We start from the raw sequence: 13,975 nt of genomic DNA on the forward strand, positions 1-13,975 counted from the left end.
AAGACATCGTGACCTTACCAGAACTGGTGTGCTCGGCCTTCGATTTCTTCGGAGGTGGTGAAGTCGCACGTTTCCACTGCTCGCTCTGACACTCGCTTTCTAGTTCAAAATGGCGAAACCGTGTTTCGTCACCTGTGATAATATGCGACAGGAAGCCGTATTCCTCCTCATGATATCGTTGCTGATTGCCCAAAGACAGCGCCACTCGAGTATTGCGCCGTTCTGCGGTCAGTCAGTGGAGAACCCACTGCACACAGATTTTTAGAAAGTTCGAGTGTCGGTGTGGGCGGTGCCTATGCTAATACCCGTCAACTGACAGATCTCGTCCACCAGGATTCTGCAGTTGTCTGAGATTAAAGCATTCGCTTCCACAACCGTTTCCGGTGCGATGACAGACGAGACTGCCCAGGATGAGCACCGTCTTCCAGTGACGTGCACTCGTCAAGTAATTGTTTGCGCTATTCTGCAAAACTCTAACGACTCAGACTGTACTCACTGTACACAGCCTCCATCTGTCGATACATTTCACGGCCTCCGACTCCCTACGCTGCCAAAAATTGAATCACTCCTCCTCGTTCTCGCTTACGCCAACACGTTCGGTAGTGGACGATAATGTGTGTGACCATCTCCTCTTCGGCACGAAACCACACTGGCACTATGTAAAATCAGACGGTGCGCATGCGTCAGTCTCTCTACCGACAGACGGCGCCACCGTACCCAAAGTTACGTGGTGCCACCATATGTGTAAGGCGAGGGTAGACGCACTGACCAGCTTTCATTTGAATGAACCTCACAAATGAATGTGGCAGAACAGTGCTAGGTAAAGAGTGAATGAGACAGTGCCAGTGGGAGAGAAATAAAGAGAAGGAGAAAGTGGAAATGGCTGAGAGCAGGTGATAAAGAGAGAGAGGGTCTGACAATGACAATGAGGAAGTGAGAGACAGTGGCAGTAGAAATTAATGAATAAGATAGTACCAGTGAGAGAGAGCGAGAGGGGACACTGTGACAGCAGTAGGACTGTGCTTGAGAGAGAGGAGACAATGAGTTAGAGAGACACAAAGAGAATTTGGCTGAACGAATGAGTGAGAATAGGCAAGTGGGAGTAGGTGGGTGTGACTTACAGCAATGAAGTAGTGGGTGTGAATGAGTTACAGTGAGGACAGCTTGTGGGAATGAGAGGTGAGTTGCATGTTAAAATGAGTTTGAATATGTTCATGTGGCAAAATTTTTGGGAAATGTTTTAAAGGTTCTGAGATAGCTGGTAGACAACTTTTCAGTCAGTCTTTTCGTAAGAAGTATATTCTCCCTTTTTGTGCTCCAGTATGAGCAATTTCCACTGGTTATTGTTTGACTGAAATTGCATAATGTCAGCCTTTGTGACGTTAAAACACAAACTTTTAGCTGTGAACCACCTGTGGGCCTGTCTAGCTACCATCTGAGCTGTGTCTGCAAGGATTCAGTCCGGACCCTCGATCAGTACGCTCTCGTCACCGGTAAACATTACAGCTTTCGAAATCTTCGATGGATCGTTTGTCCGGGTCAGAAATGAGAGAGGCCCCTGTACCGATACTTGTAGGACTCGCACATTACCGTTCCGAGGTTATTTCCGACCCTGAGAAACAGTTTGCTAATGAGACCCTCTTTTTTTCTATTACGAAAGTAAAACTCCACCTACACGATTGTGATGCCATTAATGCTATAACACCTTTGTTTGCTAAGTAAATTTTTATGGTCTACAGAACTGGAGACTTTACCGAGATTGTAGAATATACGGACAGGATATATTTCCTTTTTTTGCCCTGCTAACATTTCAGTTGTGAGATTCTGTACAGTGAATGGTCTGCTGCACAATTTGCCGATAGCCCAAACGACTGCGGAGCACTCTGTCTCGGTTGAAAAATAATTCTTCTCAGATTTGGAGAGTTCTCACTCTTTCGGCACCTGCCTGGATTTGCACTGGCACTGTTTCCACCAGCATCAATGTCTAGTTGTTTTGGCATTCTCATCAAAAAGTGCTACAACTGGCGAAGATGGCAGCTCCTCTGTAAGGTTTCAGAAAGAGGCTTTTGCTTCACACTCCAAAAATATTTGGCATTTCTGTTCAACAGATCACTTAAGAGTTGTGAAGCAGATTCTCAAAATGCCTCTCACATCGAGAATGTGCCGAAGATATAGTTAAATCCGTTGTTGCTCTTAATTTTTCTGGGCCAGATCGGGCTGTTTCTGTCGACCGGTTGCCCCAAGATTTTTATTTCTCAGGTGACGGAGAGACAGTTTCTCAGTTTAGGTCAAAGACCTACGTCACAGACACACTGCGGCACAGTTTACGGGTGGCTCAGACGACCGTCAAATGCCTTCGAGAAAATGACGGTGCACCCGAAAGGTAAAATTTTTTTAATCTTAACATTTCAGATACCAAAGCACATCAAATATATGTTTGGAGCGGGCTGGAGTGTTACGGATAAAACGACAAATCTTTGAGCTCACGTAGGCCCCAAGGTATTATGAAAGCAATCTTTCCCAGTCAGCCTCACTGACAGTGATCTGCCGGTTGCCAATCTGTATATACACGTTTCAGTTCCTTCAGACCTTCAGAGATGTCGTCAGTTCTCGACAATCGACATACATCAGTTTGTGCAATTTTGCTTGGCTGCTGGTAATCAGTAGAGAAATATAGTGAGCCACCTTTCTATGTCTACATATGTACTCTGCTAACTGCTGTGAAGTGCGTAGCTGAGGGTTCTTAGCACGGTACCTCATGTTAGGGTTCCAGTTTCAATAACAATTAATTTTTGTGGCCCTTACAGGGACGATACATAGATGGTTGAAGAATATCTCGAGATTTTTCACACAGTACTGTTTCTTAAAATTTTGTAAGTAGGCTTTTGTAAGGTAATTGGCATCTGTCTTCAAGATATGCCAATTACTGATTTTCAACACTTCCGTGGTAGTCTTCTGTGGGTCAAATGAGGTCGTGACCATTTGTGTTACCCTTCCTCGTGTACGTCGAATATCTCCACCTGAGCACTTAGAATGTTCTGTTCCATTTACTGCATTACTTATAGTGGTTTTGTCAGGCCTTGTGTAGTAGTGAATGGCATTTTATCCAAATTCAGTGGCAGTCCATTTGCAGCAGACCAGTTCTTAATTTTCGAGACAAGTGCCGCAGATGTTACATTATTCAGGTCATTGTGCAGTATCACACTGCCGCTAAGAATATTAACAATGCATTAAATAGTCATCAGGTTAGGGTCCAGTAGGAGTCTCTGTATTCAGCTACTATAAAATGATTATAATTGGGGATGAATGAAGGAGAAAGAAATATAACACCACTGTGTTAGATGAGACGGGCAGCTTCTTCCTGTGAAACTGGAGGAAGTTGTGGAAAGCCTGAATTAATATTTAAGTCCAATGCATGATGAAAATCTTTATAAAAAATGTCATCACAAGCAGATGTAAAATTTCAGACCAACAGAAAACTAAAATTGAAATGTGGAAGTAAAGGAAAAATTTGTGGCTGTAAAAGCACACAGAACATCAATAACACGAATATAATAGAGGGAAACATTCCACGTGGGAAAAATATATTTAAAAACAAAGATGATGTGACTTACCATACGAAAGCGCTGGCAGGTCGATAGAAACACAAACAAACACATACATACACACAAAATTCTAGCTTTCGCAAGAGGGAAGGAGAGGGAAAGACGAAAGGATGTGGGTTTTAAGGGAGAGGGTAAGGAGTCATTCCAATCCTGGGAGCGGAAAGACTTACCTTAGGGGGAAAAAAGGACAGCCGCACACACACACACACACACACACACACACACACACACACACACACACACACATCCATCCGCACATACACAGACACAGGCAGACATTTGTAAAGGCAAAGAGTATTTGTGTGCGAGTGTATACCTGTCCCTTTTTCCCCCCTAAGGTAAGTCTTTCCGCTCCCGGGATTGGAATGACTCCTTACCCTCTCCCTTAAAACCCACATCCTTTCGTCTTTCCCTCTCCTTCCCTCTTTCCTGATGAAGCAACCATTGGTTGCGAAAGCTAGAATTTTGTGTGTATGTATGTGTTTGTTTGTGTTTCTATCGACCTGCCAGCGCTTTCTTATGGTAAGTCAAATCATCTTTGTTTTTAAATATATAGAACATCAATAACTTTAGACATAATGTCTGCCAATCTACAGAAATTGCTATATACCGACTGTAAAATACTATATATGAAGGTGGTATCTGTTCTTATGGACATGTCCGAAAGAACAGATACCATCGGTGACCATGCAGCCCGTTAGAATGAAATTACAATTAAATCAATACAATGAAATGAATACTCTTAGCTGCATACAGACGTTGATATACGTCAACGGGGACAGTTGAAAATGTGTGCCCCAATCGGGACTCGGACCCGGGATCTCCTGGTTACATGTCAGACGCTCTATCCATCTGAGCCACCGAGGACACAGAGGATAGTGCGACTGCGGGGACTTATCTCTGGCATGCCTCCCGCGAGACCCACCTTGCCAACTTATTGTCCCTGCCCATTACACTCGTTACTCGCAGCTTTACCGATTCCCGTAAGAGCTGCATGGTCACCAATGGTGTTTGTTCTTTCAGATATGTCCGAAAGAACAGATACCATCTTCATATATATAGTTAAGGCTCACCAGCCATTTGACCATCTTCTGTGCGGATGCACACACATTGCCTGAACTCTTACGGGAATCGTTAAAGCCACAGGTAATGAGTGTAATGGACAAGGGCACTACGAATATAGTGTGGGACAATAAGTTGGGAATGTGGGTCTCACGGGAGGCGTGCCAGAGATAAGTCCCTGCAATCGCACTATCCTCTGTGTCCTCGGTGGCTCAGATGGATAGAGCGTCTGATTTAATTGTAATTTCATGTAAAATAATAGTCCCAATCATGTTTATTTACGGTTATAAGTGCATTCATCCAACAGATTTATCATGCGATGGTTACAGATAAAAAGGTGTCATAATGCACAAAATAACAGCATAATAATAGCAGAATATAACTAAAAGTGAAGAGGCAACTTAATACATCCTTGCAACAGCAATTCGGGTGCTGATGTCGTACCGAATAGTATCAGGGAAGAGCCGAGCAGAGGTCCGCAGCTAAGCCACAGCCTCTTTGCCTCCTGGTGAACGTACATAAGATGTATCCAAGATAAGATAGTGAAGGAGGTAGTACCGGATCAAATTGGCAAAGAAAAAGAAATTGGCACATTTCGAGTAAGGACGGGATGGTTGATGGCACAGATTCTGACACACTAAGGAATTGTGTTTGCAAATGTATGGAAGTGTGCTGAGCAAAAACAGTACAGGAAGACAGAGACAAATACCGTAAGCAGTTTCAAATGGATTTTGATTGCGGTAGGCACAGGGACTTTATACATCCACACGGGATACACTGGTGTGGAGAGCTGTGTCAAACCCATGTTTGGGCCTGATAATAACAACAATATACATTACAAGTAAAAGAGTAACAAACATCCAGATATGTTTTACAATTTTTGAAGTTAAAAAGCAAATTAAAAATAATTGCCAGTGAAGTATTACCAGTACTGATGGCCTCGCTCAACATGTGACAGAAACTGTTCAATGTTATCTCTATGCCCACATTGCCACTGCCTCAAATGTAAGAAATATTAAGCCATTTTTTCACTTTGTATTGTATTGTGCCGTTATGTCCTATTACCCCTTTTTACCTTAAACAGTTGTCCTGGCAATGGTCTACTGATTGAAAAGATTTCAGAACAGTAAATAAATTCAACTGAGACTGTTTTTTTACAAACCTTGCTGAACATGCTACAGAAACCATGACAAAATTCAGTTTACATTTAGTAGCAATGGATGAAAAACAAGTTGCTCAGAAAGGTCTTAAGTACTCAGTGGAATATAAAGTAACCACTCTCTGAGCATATGGTAGATATACACAAGAAGCTGCAGCCAGAACTTGATGCCATTAAAATTTAAGCTATACTTTCTTAGAGTTGATCCAAAGGAATTTTGTCGAACTGGAATTAGATAAAGGATAGACTGAAGTTATGGGAAGAATGGTCATTTGGTACATGTGACTAAGGTTTACACAAGAATAATTTGATTTCAAACTGAAATAAAAGTACAAGACGCAGAAAAGGGGGGAAAAACTGATTTTATCTATGGCTTTTGGATCTTGAAACTTAAAAGTAAAGTATTACAAACCACATTAAAATGAACGCAAGACTGTCCATTTTAGGTGGCAGTCAGCCCTTGAACGTATGCAAAAAAGGTATCCTTGAAAATCACCAACCAGCTGTAAATGGATGTTAAAGGCTTGTTGTACAAATTAAAGTGATTGACCGTCCATATTAACATACACAACCAATACTGTAGGAGTTAATAATAATAATAATAATAATAATAATAACTTCAACACATTCACATCTAACTAAATTATTTAACATATATCTAAAAACAAAGATGATGTGACTTACCAAATGAAAGTGCTGGCAGGTCGACAGACACACAAACATACACACAAAATTCAAGCTTTCGCAACAAACTGTTGCCTCATCAGGAAAGAGGGAAGGAGAGGGAAAAGACGAAAGGCTGTTGGTAAGTCACATCATCTTTGTTTTTAGATATATATTTCCTACGTGGAATGTTTCCCTCTATTATAACCATATCATAAATTATTTAACAATTACATTGCAGACCTTACACAGTCCCTGATACACTTACACAAGGCATAACTTATCTGAAACCTAAAAATCAAGCAGACACAGCAAACCCAGCAAAATATCGCCCCATAACATGCCTACCAACAATCTACAAAATATTAACTTTAGTCATTACACAGAAATTAATGACACACACAACACAGAACAAAATTATAAATGAAGAACAAAAAGTCTGTTGCAAAGGAGCACGAGGATGTAAAGAGCAACTGATAATAGATACAGAAGTGACATATCAAGCTAAAACTAAACAAAGATCGCTGCACTACGCATACATTGATTAACAAAAAGATTTTGATAGTGTACCCCACTCATGGTTACTACAGATATTGGAAATATACAAAGTAGATCCTAAATTAATACATTTCCTAAACATAGTAATGAGAAATTGGAAAACCACACTTAATATCCAAACAAATTCAAATAATATCATGTCACAGCCAATACAGATTAAGCGTGGAATATACCAAGGAGACTCATTAAGTCCTTTCTGGTTCTGCCTTGCTCTGAACCCACTATCCAACATGCTAAATAATACAAATTATGGATATAATATTACTGGAACATACCCACACAAAATCACACATTTGCTATACATGGATGATCTAAAACTACTGGCAGCAACAACTCAACCAATTACTAAAGATAACAGAAGTATTCAGCAATGATATAAATATGGCTTTTGGAACAGACAAATGTAAGAAAAATAGCAAGTCAAGGGAAAACACACTAAACAAGAAGATTACATATTGGATAACCACAGCGACTGCATAGAAGCGATGGAAAAAACAGATGCCTATAAATATCTAGGATACAGACACAAAAATAGGAATAGATAATACAAATATTAAAGAAGAACTAAAAGAAAAATATAGACAAAGACTAACACAAATACTGAAAACAGAATTGACAGCAAGAAACAAGACAAAAGCTATAAATACCTATGCTATACCAATATTGACCTACTCATTTGGAGTAGTGAAATGGAGTAACACGGACCTAGAAGCACTCAATACACTTACACGATCACAATGCCACAAATATAGAATACATCACATACTTTCAGCAACAGAAAGATTCACATTACGCAGAAAGGAAGGAGGAAGGGGATTTATTGACATAAAAAACCTACATTATGGACAGGTAGACAATTTAAGAAAATTCTTTATAGAACGAGCAGAAACTAGCAAAATACACAAAGCAGTCACTCATATAAATACATCGGCTACTCCATTGCAATTTCATAACCACTTCTACAACCCTTTGGATCACATAACTTCAACAGATACAAAGAAAGTAAATTGGAAAAAGAAAACACGGGTCGACAGAAGCGTCCGATCCCACGCGTCGGCTTGTCGTGTGTGACGTCATGACGGTGCGGAGTTTGGTTTGAGTGTGGTTGTCTCCAGTTCTGTTTTATCTTATTTTATTTACTTTTCTGATCTGTTCGTTCTATCTCGTGAGATTTTTCTTTAAATTTAAAAATACTTATTACTTATTTTAATTATCTGTTTCCTCCAATTTCTGTTTTAGTTTATTATATTTATCTTTCTGATCTGTTCGTTCTATCCCGTGAGATTTTTTTTTTTTTAAAAGACAAAAAACACTAATCAGCTACTGAAGCATCTTTATCTTGTATGGGTTGCAGGGGTTACGACCCCTGCGGAGGTGGGTGGGTATTCATGCATGGCTGTCTTCACTTACATGTTGTAGCTACGCAAGGCGTCTAAATTTGTTTATATTTAGTTTGCCCCCCACCCAAAACACCCCATTTCCCGCACTTGTCCCGTTAGTGTCATTAGGCTTCTTGTGGAAAGTGTGTGTGTTTGTTTTTGTTTCCGCCATATTTGTGACGTCATGGGTCAAAGCAGACGGGCGGGATCGGACGCTTCCGTATTTCCGAAAACACTACATGGTAAGCACCCGTATCATCTAACACAGCCACACATTGATCAAGACGCATCCAACGCATGGCTAATATATACAATATATACAGTGAGATGGACAAATTCACGATTGCAATACAGGATCAAACAATAAACACCAGATATTACAGCAAGCATATTATTAAAGATCCCAATACCACAACAGATAAATGCAGACTTTGCAAACAACAAATAGAAACAGCAGACCACATCACAAGCGGATGTACAATAATAGCAAATACAGAATAACCCAGAAGACATGACAATGTAGCAAAAATAATACATCAACAGCTTGCCATACAACATAAACTAATAAAACAACACATTCCCACATACAAGTATGCACCACAAAATGTACTGGAGAATGATGAATACAAATTATACTGGAACAGAACCATTATAACAGATAAAACACCACCACATAACAAACCTGACATCATACTCACCAATAAAAAGAAGAAATTAACACAACTAATCGAAATATCCATACCCAATACAACAAATACACAGAAGAAAACAGGAGCAAAAACTGAAAAATACATCCAACTGGCTGACGAAGTCAAGGACATGTAGCATCAGGATAAAGTTGACATTACACCAATTATACTATCAACTACAGGAGTCATACCACGCAGTATCCACCAGTACATCAACGCAATACAGCTACAGCCAAACATATATATACAATTACAGAAATCTGTAGTTATTGGTCTATGTTCAATTACCCGAAAGTTCCTAAATGCAATGTAACATATACCGTACAGTTAAAAGGAAGTCACGCTTGATCAAGGTCCGCGTCACTTTCATTTTTAACCAGACATAACGTCTGAGAAAGGAAAGAAATGGACTAGAAAGTGGTGTATCAACAGATGTTTATGAGAACAAAAAAGAGAACCCAGGCAAATTTCTGAGTAGTAAGCCGAGATACTTGTGATAAATCAACATACGAATACAACAGTGAATGGTGCAATATACTCAGTGTAGCACATCATATCCCCAAAATTTACTAGCTATTCGGCACAGCAATAAAAATGTCTGTGGGCAATATAAAGAAAACAATCACTAATTTAACTGTAGCGAACTTTATTGTCGACACATTCGTTGACTACAACTTATTTTCTGACTAGCCTAGACCTCAAGCTACAGAGACATTTATTCAGGAGTATGCAAACAATAGTGGTGCTATACTGTGTCACATTTCACAACAGATTATGTCCAACAGTGCAAACTGATGTGAAAAAAAATCAGTAAATAAAATAAAGGGTGTCAGGCATTTTCTAGCAGCTGCACAGGAAGATTTAAATATCTTTTAACACCAGCAAAGCAACTGTGTACCATACAATGTTGCCACATATGGCTACTTTCATGAGACAATGGACCCACCAATAATCTGCCAAGTTTCAGCACTCAAACTACATCACCTCTCCTTGCCTGTCATCTGTTACCAAGAACTATTCTTCTACCAATTCTGTGCAATGAATGCATTTCCAACTTATCCACGACAGAGGAAAAGCACCAGGCTGTCACTGCTAGACAAAGACATTTTAGAACACAGAGTGACATGAAAATTGTGTTGTTAGTACCACGAACTTGGAAGCACAATCCAAATTATTGATTAGATTGTAACATGAAAAGTTAACTTACTGAACACACTGTCTCCTTCTTAATCTCTCACTGGTCACTTAGGATCAGTTATCAACAGACCACCTTGTGTTACATCTATTTAGCACCGCTAATGTTGCTGCACGTAACAAAATATGGTACATCTTAGCACTGACATTCATAACATTTACTCATTAATTCTCCTTCATTTATCCTCTTTCTCCTAGTACACATTATTTTACAATGTAACTAACATTTAACTATTGTGACTGTCGCAAATGAACATCCGGTAACCATTTTAAGACAATTTGATACAAGAGTAAACAAAGTACACTGAGCCATTATTAAGTTTTTCAAAGTTAATGCACTAAATTGGCAACTATGTACAAATTTTGCATTAACAGCTGCCACTTAAGTGCTTTAATTTTGAAAAACTTCTTAATGGTTCAGTGAACTTTGTTTAATCCTGTATCAATTTGTTTTAAAATAATTACTGGATGCTCATTGGTGACAAGTCACAGCAGTTACATGTTAATTATATTGTAAAATAATTTTTATGAATAGGAAGAAGATAAATGAAGGAAAATTAATGAACAAATATTACGAATGTCAGTGCTAAGATGTATGGTATTTGGTATGTGCAGCAACATTAGCAATTTTTGAGAGAGAGGGAGACGGAGGGATGGAAGGAAAGAGAGAGAACATTTGAGGAGAATGGAGCAAAACACTAACTGGGTAACTTATCGAATTTATTTGGTGAAATTAGAACAGTAAGTTCTTAAATAAACTTGTCATCAAATAACACAATGCAATATGCTACACATCACGGATTACTTTTCTTTGTCAATTTCAGTCCTTCGGATCACTTTCCTTTAGCACAAATAAGTACACACAGTCACGGTTAAGCTCCCATCGGCTCAACAGTCTCTGCGACTTCCATTTCTGTGTCAGATTCCTCAACCTGAACGAAGGCTTCTTCCTTGGCCCTCTCCTTGAGGCCTGCCGCAGGAGACCGGATGAGTGAGAGGTCCCTGTGAACCTCCTTGATGTCGCGCTGGGTCTCCAGCTCGCGGCCCTTCCGCAGCCGCTGCATGATATGGTGGGCCTCTCGCTTCTGCCTGATCTCGTCTACACGCTTCATAGCTTCCACTGGAAAAGAAAAAATACAGTTCAATGTAGTAGCTACAATGACGTGAATGTCTTTTTCAAAATCTTGTTTTGACTACAACAGGTATGGCACAACTGCCATGCCATTTGGGTATTGCACAACAGCCATTTAAGGAACTGTCCTATCTGTGTCCATCACCCATGCACAATGCAATAATGAAAAAAAATACATTAAATGTTAAGTATAACAGCAATAAATTCATTTTGGGACAAAAAGAAATCTGGCATGCAGTGAAATTAATATCAATAGGCAGGGGCATTCAGCTAACTTGAACCCTTCTCCACCACATAGACAGACAAATCAATTTAGTGTTAGTTCACAGAAAGGCACAGTGTGTAGTGAATGGTGACTAGCAGCAAGAGTACCTGGGGACATTTTTCATAAATCTCAAAAACTCTTGTCATTCACCAGCTCAGCTCCTATCCTAGATACACTCTTGGCCATGTAATGCAGGCATCATAATGAAAATAACAGATGGAAGAGAGAGTGAGTGTTCGGAACTATCCGTGACTTGTTGGCACAATACTAAGAACTAATTTCCTGTGGCAAGTATGAATATATCTGCCTACTCATACATTTCCAACAGGTCACTGTAAGGAACGCTTATCATCAGACACCTAAGAGTACACTCATGCTCTCAGATGGCTCTTTGTGAGGCAACTGCTGCCAGTAACCCAACTGATAGAAGTCAAATGCCATCACCTGGTATGGCTTCTGGTTGGAGCCAAAACGAGCTACCAGTTTTCCAGGCAAACTGAAGAGTGTTCTTGTGGCACAGCACACTGTTCATAGTCATGGTGTCACCAATTTGTGTCTGTAATGTGTCCAGCCATAGTACATAAAGATGCAAAGAAATAAAACAAAACTATTTTCGTAGGCTATTATTAGAAGTTATATTTTGTAAGCTACTGATAGAAGTTATATTTTGTAAGCTGCGTATGAAAGAAAAAACACTATACAACAGGTACCAACCAAATTAGGGAGTGTAGTTAGTATACTGATGAGTAATATTGTTAAATGCTCATATCCCATTTCATTAACTTCGACAGGCGACATACTGTTTGGCCTTCCTGATTTAGATTTTGCCAAATAATTTCTGGAATGGTTCCTTCAGCGAGGCTGCTGCTGAGCACAACTCTCGTAAAGAAAGCATCTTTACATATTCTATGCGTGTACATATTTCTGCTATTTATTTTCATGGCGTTACTGTTATAAGATTACTGTATGATAGCCTATTTGTATATAATATGTGCCAACGTACTTCCACAATTTGATTAAAATAACTTTTCTCAGAGTTTACCAGCCAACAATGACAACAACGTGAAAATTTAAAAAGGCCCACTGCAGTATATCGGCATTGACATACTTTGATGTACATACTGCAACAAATTTGCTTGTTACTTTACAATTTGACTACGACTAATAAGCTTTTTTTTGTCAAGAGAGCATTTACCAGTTTTTGACCACATCTCCCTGTCATACTTCAGTGGTATGTTCCTTCGTTTCTCAAATTCAAAAGCTGGATCTACAGCAAGTTCTTTTCCTGCTGTTTTTCGGAAAGCTTTGGTCCACCTTACTTTACGTGGATTCTTCTTCTTCTTGAAAGCCGCATGACATTTCGATCGGCAGAATTTGAAGATCTATAAATCACAAAAATATGAGACACTAGCGTTAAGAACGAGTTTCGTTTCAGTTTACAGAAACAAATGTTCGTTGTTATCCAACACGGGAAAAACTCACCTTACAATCATTTCTTACGAACTGTATTCCATGTCCCGGATAGATACGGGAAGAACAAAAATAACACGTTTCTATACGCATGGTTTACAATAACATTACACCACTTCACGCCGAGCACCGTGAAAGACAGTAGAAGATCGAATTCGGCACTTGTTTGTTGTCAGCGGAAGGGCAGGAGTGAAAACTTGTTGCTTGTAATATATCTAAAATATCGTAACTATACAAACCGAAAAAATACTTTTCCCGACAAGTAATTATTTTCAGAGTATTGAAATATTAAAACATGTGTTTTAAACTTCTTAGCAAAATAGCTGTCTTATCAGATTCTTGGCGATTTTCTGCGAACTACTACAAGTTTTTCAAGGAACGAGTGTTCAATCTTTGCAAAGGTGGGTTGTTTGAAATACGTGTTATAATGTTTTATCATGAAAGTGTAGGACCAAAATTACGGTGCAAGCGCCGTTGAATAGATATGTTTCCATTTGGCAGTGTGGTAAATATTGCAGTTGTGTTGTTAATGTCTAAAATTTGTTTATATTGCTGAGCACCATTGTATTTCCGCCGCACTAAGTGTCCGTCAGTAGTCCACAATTTACCATCAACGGAGTTTGTCGTAAGCAAAGTAGTTAAACACCAACTTACGTTTTAAATTACGTTTAGAGAGAGATTCTTTCAAACTTCAATGGAATTATGTTTTCCATGGTTATTTGTTTTTTCCCCTGATTAACCATAACAGGGTCCTAAATACGACATTAACAAGGTTAGGTTAAAAAGCTATTTTTATTGT

The 13,975-nt window shown here is 39.3% G+C and overlaps 2 protein-coding genes across 2 annotated transcripts in view; one reads left to right on the forward strand and one right to left on the reverse strand.

The window, feature by feature from the left end:
* Positions 1-11,008: 11,008 nt before the first annotated feature.
* Positions 11,009-13,346, reverse strand: LOC124718876 (probable ribosome biogenesis protein RLP24). Its single transcript, XM_047244514.1, has 3 exons — positions 13,189-13,346; positions 12,902-13,088; positions 11,009-11,429 (listed from the first exon to the last, which is right to left on the reverse strand). The coding sequence occupies exons 1-3, from the start codon at positions 13,267-13,269 to the stop codon at positions 11,182-11,184; spliced, it is 516 nt and encodes a 171-aa protein (XP_047100470.1). The 5' UTR covers positions 13,270-13,346; the 3' UTR covers positions 11,009-11,181.
* A 238-nt stretch (positions 13,347-13,584) lies between these two features.
* The window catches only part of LOC124718875, a 44,956-nt gene continuing 44,565 nt past the window's right edge, over positions 13,585-13,975 (forward strand). Inside the window, exon 1 of the mRNA XM_047244513.1 lies at positions 13,585-13,681. Coding sequence (XP_047100469.1) covers positions 13,661-13,681 — 21 coding nt within the window. The 5' untranslated portion in view covers positions 13,585-13,660. The remainder of the gene's footprint in view (positions 13,682-13,975) is intronic.

This window comes from Schistocerca piceifrons, chromosome 10, assembly GCF_021461385.2.
Source record: "Schistocerca piceifrons isolate TAMUIC-IGC-003096 chromosome 10, iqSchPice1.1, whole genome shotgun sequence".
Taxonomy (NCBI): domain Eukaryota; kingdom Metazoa; phylum Arthropoda; class Insecta; order Orthoptera; family Acrididae; genus Schistocerca; species Schistocerca piceifrons.

Excerpts from the sequence above, each read along its gene's own strand:
- LOC124718876 (XM_047244514.1), bottom strand. The coding sequence starts at position 13,269 with ATGCGTATAGAAACGTGTTATTTTTGTTCTTCCCGTATCTATCCGGGA. Across the intron at positions 13,089-13,188 it reads TCGTAAGAAATGATTGTAAG|ATCTTCAAATTCTGCCGATC; the intron begins GTGAGTTTTTCC and ends TGTGATTTATAG. Across the intron at positions 11,430-12,901 it reads GGAGATGTGGTCAAAAACTG|TGGAAGCTATGAAGCGTGTA; the intron begins GTAAATGCTCTC and ends TTTCTTTTCCAG.